Here is a 25,040-nt window from a genome sequence, read left to right as displayed (position 1 = left end):
AAGGTCTCCCCTCAGCCTCCTCTTCTCCAGGATAAACAACCCTGGATCCCTCAGCCGCTCCTCATAAGACTTGTGCTCCAGGCCCTTCACCAGCTGTGCTGCCCTTCTCCGGACACGCTCCAGCACCTCCATGTCTTTCCTGGAGTGAGGGGCCCAAAACTGAACACAGTACTCCAGGTGTGACCTCACCAGTGCCGAGTACAGGGGGACAATCACTTCCCTGCTCCTGCTGGCCACACTATCCCTGATACAGGCCAGGATGCTGTTGGCCTTCTTGGCCACCTGGGCACACTGCTGGCTCACATTCAGCCGGCTGTCAACCAGCACCCCCAGGTCTTTCTCTGCCGGGCAGCTTTCCAGCCACTCTTCCCCAAGCCTGTAGCGCTGCATGGGGTTGTTGTGACCCAAGTGCAGGACCCGGCACTTGGCCTTGTTGAACCTCATACAACTGCCCTCGGCCCATTGATCCAGCCTGTCCGGCTCCCTCTGTAGACCCTTCCTACCCTTCAGCAGATCAACCCTCCCTCGCAACTTGGTGTCATCCACAAACTTACTGAGGGTGCACTCGATCCCCCTGTCCAGATCATTGATAAAGATATTAAACAGAACTGGCCCCAATACTGAGCCCTGGGGAACACCACTTGTGACTGGCTGCCAACTGGATTTAACTCCATTCACCACAACCCTCTGGGCTTGTCCATCCAGCCAGTTTTTTACCCAGCAAACAGCACACTTGTCTAAGCCAAGAGCTGCCAGCTTCTCAAGGAGTATGCCGTGAGAGACAGCGTCAAAGGCCTTGCTGAAGTCCAGGTAGACAACATCCACAGCCTTCCCTTCATCCACTAGGCGGGTCACCTGGTCATAGAAGGAGATCAGGAAGACAGAGCCCAGCCCAGCCATGGGATGGGGCTGTCACAGGGTGCTCAACACCCAGCCATGACACTGACCTCTGGGTGCTGCTGGCTGGGGTCTGATGGCCAAGGTAATGCCAGGGCAGTGGCATTTTCTCCCGAGACCTCTGGACGGGTCTGGCCTGTCCCTGGGGCACGTCCTCCGCAGCAGTGGCTGCTCCTGAGAGCACAGCAGGAACGTCCACACCTGCCAGCCTGGGGCCAGGTAAAGGAAGGAGCCTTGAAGCACCTCCATAACACGGGCAATTAATTAATGCTGCCTTAACCAGCCTTGCCTGGCATCTGCTCCAGTAGCAGCATCTGCTCTACACCTACAACAGAGGTGGGGATGGACATCAGGAGCGATGATGACTTGCAGAAACCACTGGGTAATCTTTTGACCCCCTACTGAAGCATCTTATCACTCAAACCACTGCTAAGATGGCAGGTGAGGAGACCACGATGGGAGCTGGCTGGCAGAAGGGATCTGGCACACACTGAGTAAAATGACTTTGCATTTATTTGGCTAAACATAAAAGCCAAAAACCCAACTCCAGAACAAGCCAGTAAGACACATGGTGCACGCACAGGCCCATACAGTGAAACTAGCACAGCAAACACTGACCAGGAAGAGCCAGCTCGAAGCAGCCGCTGCTGCGGGGCTGGAGGTGACAGCAGGACTGGGTGCTGCAGTGTGGCCGGAGATGGGCAGCAGATGCCAGATCATCAGTGCTAAGACCAGAGGCTGCTGCTGGACACCACGGAAGCTTCCCCTGACCTGCACACCCTGGTGCCCTCCCACTGTAATACCTCTGGCCAGCATGACACGTTAGGGAAGCAAAGAGTCAGAAAGCCAAAGCTCCCAACTTTCATTTATTTAATTGATTCGTTTTGGGGAAAAAACAAGTTTTCTGTTCCATGAGGAGGGGGGAAAAGTGACTCGGAGCTTTTAGCAGGTGGCTTTGTTCAAAGCAAAACTGCTCAGCCAGAAGATGCACTGGTGATTTGTTATGAGACTGCCAAATTTGACAAGACTCCTGGCAACAGTACACGGCCACTACCAACACAGCTTTCTAGGCATAGCAGAAGTGCTGGGACCCAGCAATCTCATGGTTTTGCCAAGAGGCAATACCCGGGCTAGCAGCAAAATATGGGACTCATCCCCCCAGCCCCGTCAGACAACCAGACCCAGCTCCTTACATGCGGCAGGTAGGAAGCCCACACCTTTACACCAGGGAACCCTTGGCAGTGAGAAGCCCACCCTGAGGACAGGGGACAAGATGCAGGGTCAGTGCCGCCAAAGTCACCGCTACTGCCAAGTGTATTTGCTGCTCCAGCACCTGCCTCTGGTTACAAGAACTGGACTGCACAATAAAGTCCCAACTCTCTATAAAATGCAGAAAATCATGTGAGTGCAGATGTGTGCCATAATTTTCTCAAGAGATTAAAGACCTTCTCCTACAGCTCTAAGCAATATGCTGTTGAAGTGCCACGCTCTTCATGTCTTGCTTCTACCAGCATCCTTGGCACCTTTCAGCTTTGCCCTGCTGCTGCTGTTCTTTGCTATCAGAAAATCCTCTCCCAGGGACCGGCTGCTGGTACCAGCAGCCTCACACCCCAGACCTATAGAGGAACTGAGGTAGGGCTGTCTTGCAGGAGTCAGCACCTCTGGATTTAGCAGCATCAAACCCCACACGTTCTTCAATGCGTGCTAGTAAAGTTTTATTTTTCCACTCTACCTCTTACTTCATGCTTAATTCAAGCATGTCTCTTCCAGATGCTTCTTTTGAAGAGTGTGGGATGGGTTAGGGGTGTGCACGACAGCCCTGAAGCAGCACCACTGGTAACAAGATGCTCCTGGAGAACTTGGCTCAAATGTTTTGCCCAAACATCAAGCTCTGTCCTATTCCTGATAGGACAGGGCAGTGCTGGAGATGAGGCTGGTCCAGCAATCCAGGAGGAAACAAAAAACCAAAGGAAAAAAAAAAAAAAGACTAGTCTGGGATTCGAGTGTCCAATTTAATGTAAGCGCAAGGAGGAAGCAGGGATTACTGGTTACAAGAAACAGCTCTGTTATTCCAAGCTACATGTAAAACCATGGCTGGCTTCTTACCAAGCACCCCAGGTTTTGCAGAGAGACCAAGAAATACGTTAAGGTCTCTGCAGAACAAACCACCATCCAAAACACCGTTGTTACCCACATTTACAGAACACTGTTGCATAACTTGTGTTTGAAACAGTAGTAAGGCTCTAAAGCAGCCTGGCCTTTGTGATCCAGCTTGGGAAAGCAATGCAACACCCATACTGAGGGAAGGGTGAGGAAGGGAAGGTGGGGAAGATGAAGGAAGAGAGAATGTGGGTGATATAAAGTAAGTGCTCTACCACTCAAAAACCAGGGGATTAACAACTGGCTTGTACGGAATGACCATTATTTGCTCCTTGCAGCTTAAAATCCATAGCAGCCAGCCATGCTCCCAGAGCCGTGCATGTCCCTGCTGAAAGAGGTCCAAATGGCAGATGAGGAATCCCCAAAATACCCTTTCCCATACCGGCTCTGGCCTCAACAGAAGCACAGAGTCTCTGTCAAGCCCTTTAGGCAGCGTGACAAAGGATCAGCAAGATAAAAGCTGAAAAGAAATCGCGCCCTGCTCCTACCACAGGGCCCCTGCGTCCCCTGGAAGCATCACACTGGGCAGAGCCTGTGGCAGCACTTGACAATTTGCCTCCTTGCACCCGCTGCTTCCCAAGCCCTACATCCCACTTTGAAGACCTCCCTGCAGCATTGCTGACTGGGCTCCGAGCTCTCCTCTGCTCCCAGCATCACAGGAGGATACAGGCAACTCAGCCCAGCAGCTTCACCCAGAGACAACGGGTATCACGGGCAAACCCGCACAGAAAAGCAAGCGGGAGCTTCACAGCTATGCGACAGCAAGTCCAGTCCCTCCAGCGCTGGCTGCTGGGACAGAGTGCACAGACCTGCTCTGTGCACAGGCATGCAGCATGGGGAGGGCAACTGGCCACAGGGAGCCACAGGCCACAAAGCTCAGTGTTTATTACAGACATGACAGCAGGCACGACTTGGACCACAGTTTGAAACGAGCAGATTACATGTTTAAAATCTTAAAAAGCTGCAGCGCTCTCTGATGCTCTTTCTGGCCTGCCTCAGGGAGCAGAGTAAGCGGGCACCGATTTGTGCATTTATTGTGCAAGCCAGGTAACTGTCACACAGGACTGGGACCCTTCACTGTGGTAAAATGTGCCCTTCATCTGTCCAGCTGCACACACCAACACGGACAGCTGTACGAATTCACTTTTTGTCCTTATAGCAGCGACTTCATGGCACCAGTGTAAAGGACTGCTCCAGCCCTTAGAGTACAGCAACTGAAACACAGACAAACACGCACAGAGCACAGTGTTGAGGGGCCATTTGGACAGACAGTAAAACTTATTACACACCAGAGACTGGGACAAGAAACTTCTCAACGGAGTACTCACATTCATTTCCTACCTGGGCTCTCACACACCCAAGGAAATGCACAGACAACAAGTGCCCCGAAGCAGAGATTAATTCTCTTCTCTCCAACAGCAATTGAGGGCTGAATTTTAGCTCAAGATTTAGCAGTCTTGTTAAGATTAGCCGGAAAGGCCTCTCCCCCGCAGCCCCCATACCATTTGGAGCCGCGAATGCTGTGCACTTGTGGGGTGTGCGACTCTATGGTAAGTTCTTCCAGGGTGTAACTCCTGTGTGCTAAGCTGGTAGCTCCCTACCCAGCACGTCCTCACTGCGACATGCTGGGAAGCTCAGCTAAGAGGCGTGCGAGCACTACAGGGTCTGCTGGATAGATTCCTATCAGCTCCAGCGCAGCAGAGATGTCTCTTATTTCCTAGAAGCCTCTTTACACCACTGCCTCCTGCGTGCTCTCGAGGTCACGCTGGTTGAGGAACCGAGGGGTCTTTCGTTTGGCAGCTGCACGGATACTGCCTGGGGGTGGGGGGAATAAGACAGAGGAGCTGAAGGAAAGAAGAGACAGATGGGTCTTCCCACTCTCCCTCTTGCCTGGAGGTTTAACAAGGGAAAAGAAACCAAAACAAAAGCCACGCTTGAGTGCTATTCTTTGCGCTTTAAAAGAGTATTTTCTTAAAATATAAAAACCATCTTTCCCCTGGAAACCACTAGAACGTAAACAATAAAAAGGGGATTTGGGGAGGAGAAGGGAGAGGAGGATTGAATGTGCTTCCAGGCAGCAGCCCTTGCTAAGAGCAACGGGTGCCTCTGAGGCCCTGTGCTCACCGTCAGCCCTGTTCCTATGGCTCTCTTGCTCGTTTAGAGTTCCCCAGCGGGTCCAGACTTAGGATTCGGCGATTAGCGGTTCGCGGCAAATCCCTGCTGGTAGCTTAATCCTCTTCATCCTCACTGATGTCATAGGTGACTGCAGACTCGTTCCTGGAGCGATTGGCCGGTGAGGAAGGAGGAGTCTTGGTTGAAAAGGGCCAGCGGAAGGAGGGAGACGGGGAGCGGTCGTGCGTGGGGCTACTGCTGGGACTCTGCTTTGGGCTGATGGCCTGCAGCATCCGGCCCTTGCCCTCCTTCAGCATGTGTTTCTAGCGATGGAAGCAGGAAGACAGTTAGCACGGCTCAAACAGCAATGGAAATGGACACTACTTACAGCTTGTGCAGCATTTTGAGTTGTTGCGTCCCTTCAATGCTTCGTGCAATATAAGAGCAGAAAAAGCCCAAGCATCGCTCTAGGCTTCGGAAACTGCATACTGTGTAACCATTATCCATTCTCAAGCACTTCTAACATGAAGTGCCTGTGATATTTACTCAGCAGCACAGGAGAGCCTGGCAGAACCAAGCAGCTTCAGACTCATCCCAGGCCAGTGACAAAGTGACCGCCAATCTCTTGGCTGCTCAGCGGCCTGCAGGACACAAGGTGGAGTTTACAGGCCAGCTTGTGGGACACAGGAACTTTTCACGCTACAGCCGTAACTGGCGTTATCCAGTTGGCAAGGGTGAGGGCTCCCTGTGAACAGGCTGCCCAAGCCTGGGACAACTTGACTGGAGACTGGCAGCACATCGATCACTGCAACAAACCGTAAACTTTTGCTCTGCAGACCATGGGCTCCAGAAGCCCTACAATGACTGCCAAGCTCTCCAAAATCCCCTTCCCTCTTTTCCCAGAGCGGCTCCTTACCAACGCGCCTTCTGGGCCAAACATCTCCAGGAAATTGCCGATGAACTCCCGGGACTTCTCTTCCCACTTCTGAATGAGATCAATACTCTTTTCCTCCACTTTCTGGACAAATTCCTTTGACTTCTCCTCTACATCCTTCACCCGCTTTTTCACCTTATCCACACGCTCCTGGAGGTGGTATTTCTTCTCCTGTACAGTAAATGGTGGATCAGAATACAGCTCACCAGATCTGAGTGGCGACCACCTCTGCTCTGCGTTATTACGCTGAACTGCTGCTTAAGACTCAGCATCTCCGTTAGTCTTGTGACACTTCTCCTTCACTTCAGTGACACTTCTTCCCTAGACTAAATGGCAGACATAGTGGGGCTGTGAGATGCTTTGTGGCAGGCACTGGCACAGTACACAGAGCAAGACTAAACCCAGAGATAAGCATTATCTAATAGGAGTGCATGGAAGAGGGAAATATTTATACAATATACAGATTAGATTTGAGCGACCTGCTGTAGGTCTCTGCGTATCATGATAGCACAAGTCTTTTTGCTGGGTGTTTTTAAACAGGGGCAGTTACATGCCAACAGCCGTTACCTCTCCTGTTTCGTTTTTGTGTATGATTGTATTTAAAAAAATAGGCATAATATCTGAGTGATAAAAAAAAGTTTACTACTTTACTTCCAACATCAGAAGTGCCTTCTGCCATGTATTCTGCTTGCGGGCTAGAGCTGCTCAGCACTGGATCAGAGCATGTCCTTCTCTCCTACCCAAGCACTACCGCTCCTGCAGCTTCAGGAAGGGAACAGTACAGTGACAACAGGATCAGATTTTATCCCAACAAATGACTCTACCTTAAGAAGGTGGCTGAGGGAAGAGGAGAGAGATGAGACACAGCAGCTGCTGCCAAGAACAACCCACACTTCATTCAATTCAAGAAAACACACATATTGCCACACACCCTGTCTCCAGCTCTTTCAACAGGTAAAACGTCACCAAGACATTTCTGACAATGGAACAGTATTAGCAAAACCCCAGTTCCTCTGGGTGGGTGCCAGAGGCAGTTTCAGGGGCAGAAGAAGTCTAATTTCTACTCCAGGGACACTGGTTTGGTGCAACTGCTTAGCTCTGCAGACTGGCCTTTTACTGGCATTTGGCAGGACTGTGCTACCACTAGAGAAGACTCTACATCTCCACACTCTGTAAGATTCTGCTTCATGCAGCTTGTGGTGAGACACACTTCAACTCACGTTTATAAAGCTGACGTTGAGCTCTTTAGCCGTGTAGCCCCGCTGCAGGTTCCGTCTGGCATAAACATCATAGTCCCGCACAATCCGGGTGATGATATCTGATGTTGAGATGCCCTCAGTCCTCTGAGTTGGTGCAAACATGCCTAAAGTTGGGGAACAGGACCCAGGACAGCTGTAGCAAGACACATGGCAGAAAGCTGCTGCCATCTCTATTAGGAAACAATCTCTCCTGTCAAGAGCTCATTTCCTCACTGTCCTCACACCACCACATCTTTGTCCTTGAATGTACAATACCACGGTCCTCCTTTCTGGGACTATGAGGAAGACCTAGGCAAGACCAAAGCATGTCAAAACCTTGTCAAAATACCATGTCTTCTAATGAAAAGCTCTTCCCTTTAGCTGGTTTAAAGACTATTGACTATAATCCACTGCATATAGAACAGTGTGGTGAGGACAGGACAAGGGGTCCTACAATTTAGTGGGTGGAAATATAACAAGCTCTGATAGCTGGATTTGGATAATTTAAATAAGCTGCACCCCCGCTAAGTTTTACAGCAAACAGCTAGACCAACCACTTTGCTAAGTTCATGAGATTCTCCATTTGTGAGAATCTGTAAGCCAAACTGTAGTACTTTTGAAAAAGGTGGCTGATAATTCAATCACAAAAACCAGACTGGAAGTATGGATTAATGCTGGGCAATGCTTGGCCTGGGACATGGAACAGTCCTAGCCTTACGAAGCGGGGCCCAAAAGCTGGGCTTCTTCCTGCCCTCAGAGCAGGTCCTGGGCAGACCTTGTTCCCGGAGGGGCACAGCCACTTCCCCAGGCATAATTCTGCCATACAGGGGCACAGGAGAAGCTACAGCAGATTTTTGACGGGAAGCCCTGGAGAATCTGCCCCAGACCCACCTGCTTCTTTTATATGCTTATAAACATCATCGCTGCCAGCAGAAGAATAGGGGATGTCATCATGTGCAACAAAGTCGATCTGCAAATTAAGAAAGCAATGCTAGTAAACATTTTATCTTGAACGTGCAGGTCTCCTGCTTTCTGTCAAAGGATGGTAACTTTTTGCTCAACACCTCCACGCAGGGGTGTGACGGAGAACAGCAAGACACTTTCCTCTGTTAAAAAGCAACACAGAGCAGCCCCAAGTTCTCACTGACAATTGCGTATCAATTGTAAGCACACACCAGAGAGGAAAGGCTGGGACTAAGGACACAGCTGTTTTAAGCTCCACAGAGAAATGGCTTGTTAATGGCAACAAGGGTAAACTAAGCAAACTCCCCTGGAGACCCCTCCAGCTCCCTAAACAGTTCAACAGATGTTAAAGACTCATTTCACTTTATCTTACTAACTGATAAAAGACTCTCAAGACAGCTTGCCTGGTCTCCTGCTGCCAGGAAGCTGATGTAGATCTAAGCTGCTCCTGCTATAAGCAGGGAGTTGGACCAGACGCCCTCCAGAAATCCCTTCCAATCCATCTTATCCTCTCCCTACTGCTTTCACACCAATCTGTAACCAGCATCAACCTCTCCTGGAACAGCGAGAACCCTCTCAGGCTTTTTCACCATGTCACAATCTCTACCTTATTTTAACATTACCTGCCAGCTCAGCAAATGCTTCTAGTCTCCCAAGAAACCCACTCAATTTCTATAACCCAGTTCATTCCATATTTAAGGAGTTTCAACAGAAACAGGTTGCTCAGGCAGAGGTCACCCCCATGGATGAATTCTTGCTGTAAACAGCAAGCACAGACAGAGGCTAATCAAAATTCAGAACAGATCAGATGTCAAAAATTACCCTGTGCTCTGCCAGGAACTCGGGGGTGAGCGTCCACGGCGCATTTCTCACCACTTCGTCCACATAGCGACAGTGCTGCACAGCATCATACCGCTCATTTTCATTCATTACTGTGAAGCCCTTGAAGTTATGGGTTAGCTCATCACTGCAGACTGAAGAAACAGGCAGAGAAGAGTGAGCCTGAGGTACTTACCCCAATGCTTTACAGTAAAAGGACGTTGCGCACACCACTGCTAAACAGGCAGTGCCAGCTGCTGAAGGAGGCTGGTGCTGGCACTTTCAAACTCAGCTCTTCCAGCCACAAAGCACCAGGAACAGGGAGCGGTGCAGGGCACTAAACTCCTGAGCAATTCTAGGCAGGCTGGGGAATTTCTGCCCAAGCTGGGAACCTACACCCCAATCCCTCAAGATCTCTAGAGCCTGCAACGCTTCTCAAGAAAACCAGCCAATACAGAAGACAACTCTCCTGTATGAAATGGCACCTGGGGGCCTATCGGGCAGAAATCTGCTTTTAAACCTATGGATGTCTCAGGCTTAGAGAGCGAAGCCCATGAAAAAAAACACTGCCTAAGCTTCTGATTTCATAAAATGCCATACCACTGTCTAGCTCTTGGAAAGCTGTATTAAAACAAAGTGTGAGCTGACAGCAAATGAAGTTAGCTTAATTATTATGTTCTATGAGAAAGTAAATTAACAACTCTCTATAATCTGCAATGTAAGACATTGTGAAGGGGGGAGTTTTATTGGTTATCAGACTCAAAAGTAAACAAAGTATTACCAGTCTCACTGGTATTGGACATATTTATGTTCTAGACAAACAAATGATAAAGAGTGGGTGAGATTGCTCCCAGCTTGGAGCTAATGTTCACTTGGGCTGTGGCCTCTTGTCTCAGTTCCTGGTGCAAGGGGAGCATTTCATTGCCCTCCACCTCCTCACCAGTCTCTCAGAGGCAGAGAGCATGGTTACACACCTTGCTACATTAACATGTTAACAATTCGACCTGAAGTTATTGTCCTGTTCGATGTACAACATTTATGTACATGGGGATGTCTTTCCACCTGCAAGATTTCTAAGCTCAGAGCGCCTGTAGGTTGGAGCAACTATTTCAGCTCTACTCCCTCCCTTCCCCTTCCAGACACTGCTGTAGCACACACAAAAAATGCAGAAGTACCACTATAAAAATGCCCTCAGCAGCGAGTGAAACTGTCAGGGAAACAAACCACACAAAGATGTTATCATCGCTCTATCACAGGATCAGAGTTTCATTTTGCTTCAGGAAGCTAATGGTAGTTGAGAAAACTAGTTAAAGGTATTCTCAGCTCTGATACTTTAACATCATTATGCAGCCTGACCAGAGGTCACCTCCTGATAGACAACATGCACAGCCTGATAGGTCTTTAAGGTGGGTGAAGGTATGGGCACAAAGGCACTGCCTGGACAGAGGCCAACATATTACAGCAGCCAGAAGAAAGGGTTTCTTTCTTCCCCTGTTATGTTCTTGAAGGAGGCCTGGCTGAAAACACCCTCTGCTAGATCCCCTCAGGCAGTCAGCAGTATACTCCTGTCGTTATCTAAAGACTTTTGAACCTAACAGACAAAATGGGGAACTTCTGTTTGGAGAAATGGGGCCTCACTGACTTTCACGTGGCCAGGCACATGCCCAAGGAACCACCGAGGTCTCCACGCTCCTAGTGGGACCTGTTTGGGATTAGCCATAAGCAATCCCCAGCAGAAAGCTGGAGCGGGGAATGACTTGCAGGGCAATACAGGCGACACAAAGCTCAACCAGCCGTGGAGGGACTGTTACTCATTCTTTAACTGTCTCATTCAAGAGGCAGATGCTCAATTGCCCCTAACATATTTTGATACTCAGACGTGCAACTCACCAGTATCTGTCACAAAAATAGAGGGGTCAAATTAGAACAGCATGATCAAAAATCTTTTCCTTAAGCACTGATTTGGTACAGCATATCTTTCTGCAGACATATCCAACTCTCAACATATTGCAATAAGACTCCAACAACATTTGGGACAACTGGCTGCAGTGAGATCCACTGAAGCCATAAACACAAAAACCCTGCTATGCCATCTGTATGCACAACCACGGACGGAGGTAGACTGTACTCCTATGACAGCCAAAGTCAACAAGGTCACTCCTTACCTCCAACAATGAGGTATGTGTTTGGGAAGAGGTTCTTCGCTTGCATCAAGGCCCGGGCATGTCCAGAGTGAAACAAATCAAATATTCCATCTGCATAAACTCTGACGGGGCGATCCACTGTGCCAAAGGGACAGAGAGACATTTGTGAAGATGCCTTCCTGGAGAAGCAGCTGCTGCTCATGCCCGCATTTGGGGACCTTCTGAAACTCATGAGGGCGTTGCAGAAAACTGGCAGAATGCAGAGCCGTAGCCAGGAAAGGTTTGTGAAGAGAAATGGCTGGTGCTCTGCCTTCCCACATGGAAACAAATGCAGCTGAGCACAGAGCTGAAATACAACCATGTTCAAAGACAGACTTAAGGCCTACCACATATCCACTGAAACAAGGGAGGGGAGACCAAGGGGAAAGCAAACCCTGAACATCTCCCTCCTATGGAAATCCAAAAGCAGCATTAACTTTTTGCACAGCAGTGAGCTACCAGAGGGGAACTGGCCCAAATGTTTCACAGGTGCCTGTTTTCCCCCTGCCAGCCAGGATGGCATCTCAAGACCTTTTTATCATCCTCCTCTGCAGCCCACTGCCACAGCTACCAGTCTAGCTGAGGGACCGGACCATTCTGACTCCCCACCAGCATCATCAGCTCCCCCAGACCGATGAAGAGTATGGCTCTATCCAAAAACCCAGCTGGACTACTCAAAGAAAGGCAGATACAATTCTGCTGAACCACTGGCACTAACAGCTAAATTCATAGATAAGTAAGGAGGAATGAAACTTTCCTCAGGCCACCTCTGCCAGGGGAAATTGTAGCTTAGCTCTTTGAGGTCAGCAGAAGTAAAGTGAGATAGTCTAGGACTGCCACATAATAGTAGGAGGCTCCCTATCTTCTGGTCTCCTGGGACCACACAGGACTGCAGTCCTCTTGCTGCTGGTAACAGAAAGCCACACATTCTTGGTATCTGACATACTTGGGAATGGCCTGCTGCTCTCTGGCCCAATTCAGGCAGACAGACTCAGAGGAGCAGTGTGAGCAGAGGCACACCAAAGCTGCAGCAAGGAAAGGGCAGGGAGAAGACCTAGCAGGAGAGATGAAACCCCATGGGTCTGGGCAGGGCCCTGAAGGCGCCTAGAGACAGAGCCTGGGAGGCAGCAAGAGGATGAGTTGATGAAAAGGTGGGTTGTTAAATTCAAGCTAAGCAGAGGAGTCAGTTTGAGGGCAGCCTCTTACAATCACTTTTCAGCAAATCCACCTCAGTCCAAAGATGCCAGGAGGCTCCGGAGAGCCAAGGATCTGGAGATCTAAGATGGCAAAGGCTTTCTGTATGCCAGAAGAGGGCTGGTCCTTGCAGGCCTTTACTAAAGCGCAATCATGTTCTGGAAACTGGCTGGGACATCCTTCCCTTTTCCTCCATACCTGCAGCAGCTGCAGTTCCTGAGCACAGGCATAAACAGCAACAAGGAAGCATGCAGTGTATTTTAGTCTTTTAGCAGGCAGGAGAGCCATCACTTGAAATCAGAGACCTTTGTGCAGGCTCTGGAGTCTTTCAGCTGGGAAATTAATGAGGGCTGTGAAATGCATTGGATTTCCAGAACCTCTGGCAGGAAACTACTGCCAGGTCTCAATCCAAGCTGGCTTATCTCTCAGCAGCAGTCAGGTAGGTAGAAGTATAGCATTTTTATTGTCTCTGTAGCCATAACAGAGAGGCCAAGTAAGACAGCACCGGCTGCACACTCTGTTTGGCAAGAGAGGGCAGCCATCCTTCAGGAGCCAGTCCTGCCTCTGCCTCCCCTTTGGACTTGCAAAGTGAACAGTGTTTCTCCCAGCCTGGTTTAGAGAATAAAAGGACATGTTCTTGTTGTGGGGCTGGCCTACTGTGTTTAATGACACTTTAATTCAAGTCCAGGCTAGGATGGGACATTCTGGACAAAGATGTATGTTGGTTTTACTTGCCCATTTCAAGTTCAGAAAAGACAACTTTTAAAGTGCTTAACTTTAAGCTGCCTCAAAGTAGTAGAGAAAAATGTTCAGCTCTGATACTATTCTATAGCTGTCAGTGGCACAGCAAGAGCTAAACCACAACTATCCATTTCCTTCAAATAGTCTTACTGGTGAAGGTATGGCTCCTCACACACACAAGCTCCAATTTCTGTATACTGGCAGGCCCAATTTCACATGGGAACAGTTACCTAAACACCAAAGCATTAACAAAGTCATTGGCTGCAAACTTGGTCTGACACACAAGGTTGGTTTGGTCTCAGAGATATCACAATCACACCCGCCTCCCCCGAACCCCAACATTTATACAATCGCCTTCTGGTCTGTTTTTTTACTTACAAGGGGTCCCTCTCATCGCTTCTTCGTATGTTACTCTGATGTATGGTTTGCTGTAATCGATTTCCACTTCATCTGAAAATGGAGCTGGTTCCCTCAGTCCCTAAACAGCCAGAGAAGGTTAGCTGTGAGAATGCAAAGGTGAGTGCAGTACCTAGCGGCAGCACTGCCACTGCAGTGTCCCAGTCACCGAGTGACTCACTGTGTCTCTGCACGATTCAAACACATGTACTGAAAGACTAATTAGTGTTAAACCTCAAAAACAGCCCTGCAGGGCGATTAGCCTGAGTTTAGAGAGGGAGAGAGAGAGAGAAAAGTAGAGTTAAGAAGATGGTAGTCATACTGGACCCAAGAAAACTGGAGGCTCGGATCTGCAGCTAGTAAAACCAGGCTTTTGACAAACAGCAGTTCACAGCAGCACAAGCCAAGCTTCGTCAAACCTCACTGTCGCAGCTCCAGCTACGCCCACCCGGGTAAGACCATCACTTTGCTATGCCTGTGCTTGTGCTGTGATGTACAAATTTTAACAGCTCCTCAATCTAAGTATATGAATGAGCAGAAGAGCAAAACCAACAGCAGCACAAATTCCCAGGGAATGTGGGTATCGTCACCCACTTCTGAGCCATACATGGTGAGAGACTGACCTCGACCTGTGGCAGAGTGTCTCCAACTGCTGAGGAAAACCCCTCTAATCTGCTAGCTTGACCACAGCAGTATGTTTAATCAGCAACTGAAGACCAGCTATCATTTCTGGTCTCTCCTCTGAATGGAAACAAAACATTTGCCCTTCCCATAACAGAGCAAACAGCTCAATCTCCTTCTAGCTTGAAGGTGTGGGGCAGCAATGGATGTCTCTTTCCTGAGCCAGAAGACGAGGAAACAAGCTTGCAGATCATTACAATAATACCTTCAAGCTGCAAAAAGCTGACCAGCAGTTTCCTCTCTGGCTTCCTGTCCCATTGCAGTATCCTGCCATGGTGCCCAGCACCACTGCAACCAGAAAGACCGCCGCTATTAGTGCTAATGTCATTCCTTATTAGAGTGCTCAAAGTGAAGTGCACAGGAAAGCAACGGCTGACTACTACATTCAAGCAAACTGATACTGCTGAAAATTTCCTTTAACTCACTGAGGCTCTAGTACCCGCATTTCACACGCCACCTCCTCTACCAGGATCCTTACTGTTAGGTAAGGCCTGCAGGTCTCTGCTTTCATCACTATCATTATATTTGGGACTCGTGAATAAAACCAGATTCTTCGCAGTTTGGTTGGCACATACCTGATATGAAGCTAGGAATAAAAGCATAAAAACCCCCCTACCAAAATTATCAGAGGATCACAGCAAAATGTCCTCAAAAGCTCCTGCCAGAGTCTTGCCCTTCCTCTGCAGCACCTACGAGGGTCAGGACTCAACCTGATGTACACAATAAAATAGGCTTATGCATCAGCAGGCTTGTTACCACCATCCGCTGCTGAGCCCTGCTGCTTCAGGGGAACACTCTGCCAGCCAGCTGTTTAGTTGGGAGTGGTAAAGGCTTCAAGGTAATATCACGGTTAGGCAACACTATTACTCTTGCTATAATAAATAAATCTTTCACAAAAGGAAGAAAAAAGAAATCTTTCATCAGGAGGTCTGTGTTAGCCTTGTGGCTAAAAAACAGCCAGGAAGTTTAGAAAGTGGCTAGATATTACTTGTCTTGTGCTGTTCATAGACAGATGCTTTATTTCTAACACAGGACAGACACCATGGAATAACCTGCACACTTCTCTTCCTTAATGAAATACATGGGGTCCTTAAGATGAACTGGGTGGGTTTTGACAGCAGTCAAGGATATAAAGGGTCTGTGGGATAAGTCATGCAACAGCTCAAGCCTCCATTCCCAACACTTGTCTCCCTGATTCTCACTGCTGGTGCTGCTCTTACTTTGTTACCGTCTGTCAAATGCTCTGGGACAGGACTGAAGTACTCCTGAAGAGCAAAACGTTGTTATCAAAGAGGAAAGCTGCAACACATCACTGTATTTTGCCAAGGACTATGACCCCAGTATGATGTGGCAGGCATGGTAGCTGGCTTTCGACAGAGATAAGGAAAGAGCAACTACAGCACATGGGATACACAGGACAGCTCCAGGAAGAGGGAAGAGAAGAGCTGTAAAAAGCCCATCATCGCAGTATTGCGGCAAGGACAAGTTAAAGTCAGCCCTTTACACTAGCATTAACTGGCACAGACTCCCTTTAAAAGAGACCCCACTGGCTTTAGCTTGTTAAAGCCATCACAAGGTTGATCTAGAAGGAGAAATCCTTTCAGTTGTTTTTTTCTTTTTTTTCCTGAACACTCCCGAAGTACCAGCAACACAAATGCAGTCTCCTGCCAGACCAAGAGAATCAAAAGAACAGTCATCTTCCCAGTGTTTCAGAGTGTGCATTCAATAGGTTGCTTTTGCAGGTGCTTAGACTTCAGACCCTCCTGCAGTTCCCCTGACTTGAACAGCACTGCTTTCTGCAAGGAGCATGAGTTGTTATGTGCTTGTTTGGAGTATTTCTCCCTCCTGCTGGGTCACGTAAGAAAACCCACCTGCGAGAAATGAATGCTTACTTCTCCACGGGTATCTATATGCATGCCTGTTTGGGTTCAGCTTAAGGGACTACAAACAGGCCAGACACACCACAAAAGCAGCTTAGCGACGCTTGCCTCAGACCTAATTTAAGCCCACATTGTAAGTATGTTATTAGTATGAACAAAGGAAGATTTTAAACTGGCTTTGCAAGAAGGATAGTTACTGTCATTTGCTTCTCCCACCTCCACCCCCTCCTGACTTGTTTTCTGTGTCCACAGAAAAAACATCACATTTATCTTTCTGCTGTTACGGTTCAATGTCCTAATCTCACAAGCACATAAAGCTCCTATCTCTGCTTACTTACGAGTGAACGTCGGGACATTTTTGGAGGTATTCCATCCAGCTCTGTCGCCCCATTAGGGCCAGATCCATCTTTTCTTCTCTTTCGGGAATTCAGCCTGGAGGAGGTTGGTGGCTCCATCTTGCCAAGCACGTCTAGTAAGAACTGGAACAAAATGAAGATGAGGGGGGAAAAAAAAAACCCACCCAAAAAAAAAAACCCCAAACCCCAAAGAAGAGAGATTTCTCAACTCTTCCAAAGCAGAATCAGTCAATAGCAGGCACAGTGTACAGAAGGTCAGCGCAAAGATGCAGCCACCTAACAAGGGGCTTAGCCAGTTGTATTTGGCATCAGCTGCCAAGGCTTGACAAACAGTGCCTGGTGGGAATACTGAATCATTTAACGCAACTCGGAGCCGTTCTGCAGACAGAAGTGTGCAGCAGTCAGCTGGCTGGAAAGGAACTCACACAAGAGTTGCAATGCAAGTTATAAATCATTACTACAGGCTAATTATGCTATTTTAGCATCTGAAAAGCAACCTAAGGATTAAGGCATGCCCAGTCTGCATTCAGCCCTCCCCCAGCTCTCATTTTGATGAATGCAAACACTTTTTTACCCTTTTGTGTTTCCCTGCGCCCCCCCCCCGAGAGCTGGTGGGTGTGCTGCATCCCTGTACAATCCTGAAGAGAGGGAAAAGCAGGTTTAAGCAGAAGGAATAAGGGTGAGGGAAGGGGTGCAACCCATGGTCATAAAAAATAACTAACTAGCTTGCTGTTTGCTTTGTTGTTTGTGTAAGACCAAGCTGCAGCTCCCCAGTGGGGACAGCTCACCTTGGGATGGCTGCCACTATGCTCCCCTCTCGTCCCCTGTCCCCACCGCAGTGGTGACTCAGCTGCTGACACCACATTAGGGCACACTTACTTCTGGCACTTTATGTACCAGGTTGTAATTAGTGGTGGTTCAGCTGAACTGCTTCTGTGATGAACAGACAGAAAGACAACCAGTTTGGGACAGAAATTTTGACAGCTATCTGGAAGAAAGTTATCTGTGCTTTTGAGCTGGAGTCATTGTACCTTCCCAAAATGGCCCTGGAGCATTAGGAAGCCCAGCACTTCACACAGCTGAAGCAAAGCTAGGGATTTACAGAAAGGCATGGCAGCAAACACTCCCTTTTCAGCTGCTGCAGGAGTTAGAAATGGGTGCTAAATTTGCAAAGGTTATAACTAAAGAGCAGCATTATCTCTCTGGCTCACTTGAAGTGTGCAGCTTTCCATTGCAGCTAATAGCACTTCTGACCTGCTGCTCCCAAGAGCAGCATGACCCCTCCACCCAGGAATGGTGCTTACGTGTGTGCCTCAACACACTAACAATAAGAGCTGTGTGGAATTTAAAATGTCTCTCCACCCACATGCAGTGGTTGTGCTGGAACATGTTAGGTGGGGCAAGCACAAGGTATGAGAAAGGGCAGATGTCCCTCTGAACACCACCTCTCTCCTCAGCAGAGGGTCTCTGCTGAGTGTTCCTGCTTGGGACAAGCTGGAACTGTCCTCAGTGATGGCCACTGGGCCAAGCTCTGCTGTTCAGCAGCCAAGAAGTGTGGGCTTTGTGAGAGAGCTGTTAAGAAGCAGATTTAGTGATCAGACTTACTCAAGCACAAATGACTCCAGGTTAAGGAATGTTCCAAAGTAAAGAGTCAAACATAGTTTAATAACACGCAAACATATTGCCCTCCCCACCTACCATCAACAAGATGATACCTTATGAACAGTGTTAGGGCCAAACACAGCTGAGCTGGTTTTGGGCTACATGCATGTAAGTATCCCACACTGCTCTGCTAGACCTAACACAAATCACTAAGAACAGGAAAATAGAATCTTAGGTAAGTGGGGAGCCAAAATAACATTGGGGAGAATACAAAAGGGACAGTGAAGAGCAGCCACAAGGACATTTCAGAACCGCATGAGCCATCCAGCACTCACTACATAACGCCTGCGAGTCAACTTTGCAGAGTTTCCCCCATTCCAGTAATTAATTTACTATTTCCTAACAACAGACAAATGTACAGGAGTGTGCAAAAGCAATCTCAGGCAAAAAGAGTTTGCAACCCGGAGCTCCAAGTCTTCAAACACTTCACCAAACATTTAACTTTCAGGCAAGATCTGTGCTATAAATGCACCAGCTTTCAGAGTGCCTCTGTGAAAACACAGGGTACGACACAAGTAATTCTTAAGTTTTGCAAGGTGCCATCTTGCAAGCACACTCTGTATCAGTTATTTACTTTACCACCATGGTCCTAGCAGAAACCATCCAGTTCACAAAAAGCAGCAGACCTTTGTCTCTGGTTCATGTAACCCCAGCGTTCATGGAAACAGGGGAAACAGCAGTAGATTTTCCTGTTATTTGGTCAAAATAATTTCACTGTGCTTCAAGTCACCCGTTAGTCTCTGACCACTCGCTTTCCTTCCCTTCGGAGAGAATTAAAAGGTCTGTTAATGTGCTGAATGCAGTCATTCTGACCCGCTGCCCAGCAAAACATTAAAAAGCGCTGGCAGAGGCTTTGGTGCTGAAGGACGGACATAGCAGCCTCCACGCACAAACAGGTGAATACCTTGGCCTGTCAGAGCAACCAGACTTCTTTGCACACAAGTACACTCTCTGCTGAGTTACCGCCAGCATCTTGCTGCTGGGTGCAGAGCTCAGGGCCAGCCAAAGAACTGCAGGTTACAGCACAGGGCAACACTGTGCTTTATGCTGATGTACAGCAGTACTGTCCAAGCCCAGAAGAAATCTCCAACAGCTTCTTCCAACCCCTCCCACACCCAACCACCTGCTTTCCTCCACCCTAACTCACTTTTCCACTTCTCAAGGTGTAGGTAGTCAAATGATGGCAAACAATAGCTTAGGCGAATGGATTTGCTTTGCATTAAGTAAGCAGCAGCAGTCGGACAGCACCAGCTGCCCAGTAGCAGCAGCTCTACCTGACACACCAAGGGAGAAACCAGCTTTGAGGATGGTGTAAATATGCTCTATCTGCTCTAATGTTACAGGCTAGATGTTGCTGAAGGAGCCTCTGCAGCGACTGGAAAGCTGGGCTGGGCACCTCATGAGAGTGATGCAGCTCTGCTAATTACTCAAATTAATGCAGAAATTAAACAATAATTTTACCACTCTTCAGAGCTTTAAAACCTCTATCCTGTGGCTAGTGCGTTTCTGGGAAGTCCTCCCAGCAGCAAACTCATCTTCATTAAAAACTGGGAACATGTTGTTTTTAAAAACAAACCATACCTTACTGCGATACAGCTACTAATCTTAGAATGCTTCACTTTGACCCAAGTGACTAAAATAGCATCCCAAACAATTACTTACTAACAATGGGATCCAGCATCTGTAGCTGAGCTTAACACATGAGCACACAGCTTTGCTTCCCCAAATGCATAAAACACTGACTGTTCTAAAATTAATTACATTTGCAGCAGATGGGGAAGGGGAAGAGAAGATAACTCTCAAAGCTCATTCTCAAAAACTCCAAGATAAAAACCAGGCATAACCAGAAGAAAGAGTCCTGCTGTAAAATGTTAACATCATTCTATTTTGTTTAAGGCGTTGCCCTCCTGCATTACTGAGTCCATGCTGAACATGAGAAACTGCTTGCTAGGAGCAAAGTTAAGAAGTGCCCCATTCAGTAAAGCCATGGACAGATCACAGTCTCGGCGACACTTTATAAAACACTCGGGGCTTTGCTTCTGAAACTTATGTCTTTGGTGCATATTCTGTATCAAAGAGATGCCTTGCATCACCTGCCAGCTAGCTCACCTCGAGAGAGTTGTACAGGCTCTGCAAGAAGCAGCCGACTGCCAGATGGGAGAAGAGTTGCTCTCCCTGTCAGGGAATCACTGAATCCCACTGAAGCGCAGCCACTTCTGGGAGGGAAGAAGGACAAGCACTGATTACCATGAAGAAAAAAAAATACATGGGCAGAGAAGGAATTTAAAACTTCTCCCTTAGTGTGAGTTAACTACACCATCATCCAAGCTGGAATTTAACCACAACACCAAAGTTAACACCTCTGGCAGATGGAGAAGGTCAGAATAGGTGCAGCAAATCTTCTTGCTTAGCCAAAGCCTTATCTCACTGTCTGCATCTTCATGGACAGTACTGATGTTTTGTTTATCCTTGGCGGTGTCAGGGAACTGCCTGCCTCACACTACACCGGAGAAGCAGATCAGATATTTCTGCACCCTAAGCACACTGATAGCATGAGGACCTGGCCCATCTGCATTCTTTGTGTTTTAATGTCCCGAGGAATTTCTTGAAGAATATTATCTGCATATCTACATGCAGTAGCAGGATTTCTTCTGCCACTTCCGCTGCTTTTCGCTTGCAGATTTACGCGCCGAGGCAAAATAAATCCTGCTACTTAAACTCGAAGCGTGTGCAAAACAAGAGCTTACTGCAACAACTCAGTAAATGCTCCAGCTCAAAGCTGCTGCATTTCTCACCAGGGATCCGAGTCAGCCCAAGGCCGGCACACTGGACCAGCGAGGCCCCTCCGACACCCACAGCTCCCAGGCTCCCCGGGTGGCACTGCCTGCTCCCAGGCTCCCCTATCGTCCCTCTGAACTTGGAAGGCGTTGGCACAGTCAGATGTGACTGTCATGTGCTGCTTTGCCTACAAGATCATTCCACTGTACGGGAGCAAGCTATTTCTCTTCTGCTGACTCATCTGCAGGCAAATACTACTAAACTTTGCACTCTGCCAGCTGTCTGCAGAGAAGCATTGCCTTGACACATGGACTGCACGTAAGCGAGAGCCTCAGGGAAAAGGAATAAGCCCTGTCACTTCAGATAATTCCCCTGCCAGGCTGTAAAGTACCCAAAGGACCCTGCATCCCTTGGTCATGGAGAGAAGAAAATCCTTTTCCCACTGCTCTCCCCCACCTCCAACCCCCAGTTTACGATCAACCTTACTGGTGTGTATTCCTGTAGAGATCCGTTGTAGACAGAAAGACTCAAAAGAAGTTAATGACAGAAGACTCATCACTGACTCCTCGAGAAACCAATAAAAGCCTGTTTACAAGATGAGGGTTAATCTGTACAGAATCACTAGGAGAGATCAGGATCTCTCTTCAATCCATGCTTAAAAATCTTGCCCGATCTCCAAGGCAACTTCATTCCCAGCCCAGGCTTGCCAGGCCCAACTCTGCCCCAATCTCCAGACTGAGAGCATCTGCTTAAAAACTAAGTGCTAATGGCTGTGACCCAGCCTGCTCACCTCCAGAGAAGACTGCGACTCTCCCCAGCATGGCTGCTCTTCCCACAGTCAGCATCTGCTCCACCTAGACGGTCTAAGCCCTCAAGCCCCTTATAAAGGTTACTGCAGGATCTGGCAGGCAGAGTCCTGTCTACACTTAAAACATAGGCTGCTTCAGCTACTCCGGTTGAGCAAAAGCAGCTATCCTGCAGCATATTAACAGCCTCGTGAACGTATAAAAGGGATTCCAGTTCAGCCAGTGCCACATGTTGGTCCAACAGCACCCAGACCCGGGCCTTTGCTATACTGGCTAAAACAAATCCCCAAACCTTGCATCCCCTACTGCTACAGGCAGGCTGATAACATTTCCTCAGGCAGAGCCCAAGCACGCTGAAGATCTGGTACCCGTGTCCTGCAATCGATGAAAAGATGCTGCTCTTCACCAACGAAGTCCCAAATGGCTCAAGATAATTCTCTCTAACACCACCGCAACTGAAAACAGTGCAGCGTGATCACCTAGGCAGCGCTGCTATGAAATACACACACAAAAAAGAGAAACTGCTGGCAAGACCTCCTCGGTGAATTCACAGCCCTTCTGGGTACACCACAACCCCGAGGCACTGAGTGTCCTAGCATGTGACAAAGTGTCTGCAAAATTTCAGCAGAGAAATGCAGAATATCAGAGAAAATCTGGAGCCCGCCCAGGGACAAGAAAGTACAAGGATGGGCGGTCATTCTGTCCTGACTTCTGTGTTGCGTTGCATCGTGTTTCATTTTTAGGGCTTAACAGCAGGGCCTTTTGAGACTTCAGGAGACAACCTCCTTTAGGAGGTTTACACATCCGTACCAAATCCTTGCTTCAACAACTATTGTTTGTAGCTCAACTTATAGTAATTTCAAGACAATTGCAATCCAGATCTTGGACCAAGAAACTTCCAAGTCACAAATTTTAATAATTCTGTATATATAAGAAGTTTCTACAGAAAATAAAGCACGGATATTTGTCATCTGAATTTCAGAAGCAAATATGGTGGCTCTGCTCAGGCCCTGGTGTCCTGCAGATGGAACACCCACCAGTACCTGCTTCTGACCACGCCGGTCTTTGCCAGCCGCAGGCGGGGGGAACCCGGTGCTGCAACGGCACAGGCTGGGGACAGAGGAGGAAAGGCCACCTGCAGCATCCTGCACCTCCCTCCACAATGCGGGAGGGCTACCAAGAAGCGTCGCAGCTCTCAGAATTCCTGCAGATTTTAACTCTAATTACACAACCATTAATCAGCGCAGCCAGGACTCTGGTGGACACAAAAAGCGGGTTAGAGAGGATGTGTGCCCATGCAGCAGCTAGGTCGCACCTTCCTTCTCCGCAGTCAGGGCCACCTCCTCGTAGTTTGCCTTGGCTGCGTCCCCTAGGTGGGGGGATGTCCCCCAAAGCCCCCACGCTCCAAGCCCTGCGGGTGGACTCCAAAAGTTTCCCAAAGCGCTTGCTGCTGTCTCCTCTCAGCCTGCCCCCACCGCAGCCGGTCCTGCCATCCCTCGACCACGGTGCCCGAGCCCCCAGCCTCTCCCCAAGCCCCCACAACGGGGAAGCAGCGCCCCACGTCCCCTCCCCAGCAGACTTTACCCCTTTGCCCGAAGCCAAGCGCCCCACGTCCCCACCAGCCAGCACCTCCCAGAGCTTCCCCGCCCCACAGCGAGCCCGCCGCACCCGGGGGCGGGGGGGGGGGGGGGCTGCCCCCGTGCCTGTGCCACGGCCACCCTGCTGGGAGAGGGGTCCCGGGGTGGGACCCCCGCCTCACGCCGCAGGGGAGGTGCGAGGTGCCCCTCATGTGCCTCCCACCGGCCTCCAGCCCCGCGGCGAGCACCCCACGGCGAGTGCCCTGTCCCCCGCGGTGCCCTTCCCCACACCGCACCCCAGGGGGGGGGGATACCTGTCCCCAGGGCCACCCCACAGCCCCACAGGGACACCCCCACAGCCACCCCAGTGCCCCCCCGCATCCCCCAGCGACGGTCCCCACAACCACCCTAGTGTCCCCCCGCCAGTGCCGGCGCCCCCAGGCTCCCCGCTGACGCCCCCCTACCAGCGCGCCGTCGCCCGCCCTCACCTCCGCAGCCCGGCCCGGCCCGGCCCCGTCGCCGCTGCCGGAGCCGCTCCCGGCGCCAGCCCCGCCCCGCTCCCGCCAACGCCAACGGGGCGGCGGGCGGAGCCGCTGCGTGTCGGGACGGGGCGGCAGGAAGGGACCGGCCGTGCCCCGGGAAACCGCGCCCGGAACCTCCGTTCCGGCTCGCAGCGGGTCGTTCCCCCTCCCCAGCCGCGGGGCTGGGCCGGTGGGGTCCCGGCTGCCCCGGCGGCTCCGCGCTCGGACCGGGGGGGGTGGGGTGGGCAGCAGCGGGGGAATGGCCCAGCGCGGGTGTGGTGCCGCGGCCCACGACCCTGCCCCGCGGCCCCTCACGCGTCAAAGATAAATTCCGGGGGTTACGGAAGGAGGGAGCCAAGCTCCCCTACAGCACACCCGGCTGCTCGGGGCCACGGCGGCTTCCCCGCAGCCCTGCACGCTGTGCGCGGCCGGTCTCATCCTACCCGTGCTGGCGGTGCAGTAGTACCGGCCCGCAGTGCTTCCGCGGGTGCTTGGTCTTTCTGTGGGGAAAACACAGCACCCCTTACCCACCCCCGGGTGGCTGGAGCTGAACGATCACAGACTCAAACCTGCTTTGTACAACGCCTTTGTGAAGCAGCTGTTACTAACCTCCAAAACCAGAGCCAGCGCAAGGTGAAAAAATCATGATTCAATCACCGTGACTTGATGAAAGCGTCCAAACAGGAGTCCAAGGGCATATACGATCTCCTGGCAAGTGTCTTTATGTGGAGGGATTCACTGTTCCCCAAAACTTGCACTCCCAGGCTTACGCACAAACCCAACGGCACCATTGCATCGTCTCCGCAGCTCCCTTAGCGACTGACAGCCACAGGTAGCGACTAAGCAATTGGAGAAGTCACCCTCTATTTCCCATCAGAGGAAAATGAGAGGAAGCCACTTCAAAACAAACAGAGAAACAGGAGTGCTCTGCCTCCAGGATTGTAGCCGAAAGAGTGATTCTAGAAGATGCATCGTAATTTGTTACTTCCCCGCTTTCCACAAGCTGCATGGGCAGAGTGCGTTCTGCTCTAACAGTTGGTGAGGGTAGGATTCAGGATTCACCTCACCCAACTTCATCACTCCAAAAGCCATTCATGCCATCGAAATTGTTCAGCTGTGCTTGCTCCTCGGTCAGCACAGAG

General features: G+C 49.7%; 1 protein-coding gene across 6 annotated transcripts; it reads right to left on the bottom strand.

Moving 5' to 3' along the window:
• Nucleotides 1-1,750: 1,750 nt before the first annotated feature.
• Nucleotides 1,751-23,992, bottom strand: PCYT1A (phosphate cytidylyltransferase 1A, choline). Of its 6 annotated transcripts, none has more exons than XM_052802841.1 (11): nt 23,866-23,977; nt 20,326-20,432; nt 18,791-18,977; nt 16,537-16,677; nt 13,620-13,719; nt 11,289-11,405; nt 9,127-9,278; nt 8,233-8,311; nt 7,324-7,466; nt 6,086-6,274; nt 1,751-5,492 (listed from the first exon to the last, which is right to left on the bottom strand). In XM_052802841.1, exons 4-11 carry the CDS (start codon nt 16,651-16,653, stop codon nt 5,286-5,288), a joined length of 1,104 nt encoding a protein of 367 aa, XP_052658801.1. In that variant the 5' UTR covers nt 16,654-16,677; nt 18,791-18,977; nt 20,326-20,432; nt 23,866-23,977; the 3' UTR covers nt 1,751-5,285. The 6 variants fall into 6 exon arrangements, with proteins under 6 accessions (XP_052658801.1, XP_052658803.1, XP_052658800.1 ...); XM_052802843.1 differs by having other exon boundaries at nt 18,843-18,977; XM_052802840.1 differs by lacking the exon at nt 18,791-18,977.
• Nucleotides 23,993-25,040: the final 1,048 nt, after the last annotated feature.

The sequence above is a fragment of the Harpia harpyja genome, chromosome 12 (genome assembly GCF_026419915.1).
Source record: "Harpia harpyja isolate bHarHar1 chromosome 12, bHarHar1 primary haplotype, whole genome shotgun sequence".
Lineage (NCBI taxonomy): Eukaryota > Metazoa > Chordata > Aves > Accipitriformes > Accipitridae > Harpia > Harpia harpyja.
The sequence above is the reverse complement of the archived record's forward strand: the minus strand, read 5'-3'. Positions and strand labels throughout refer to the sequence as shown.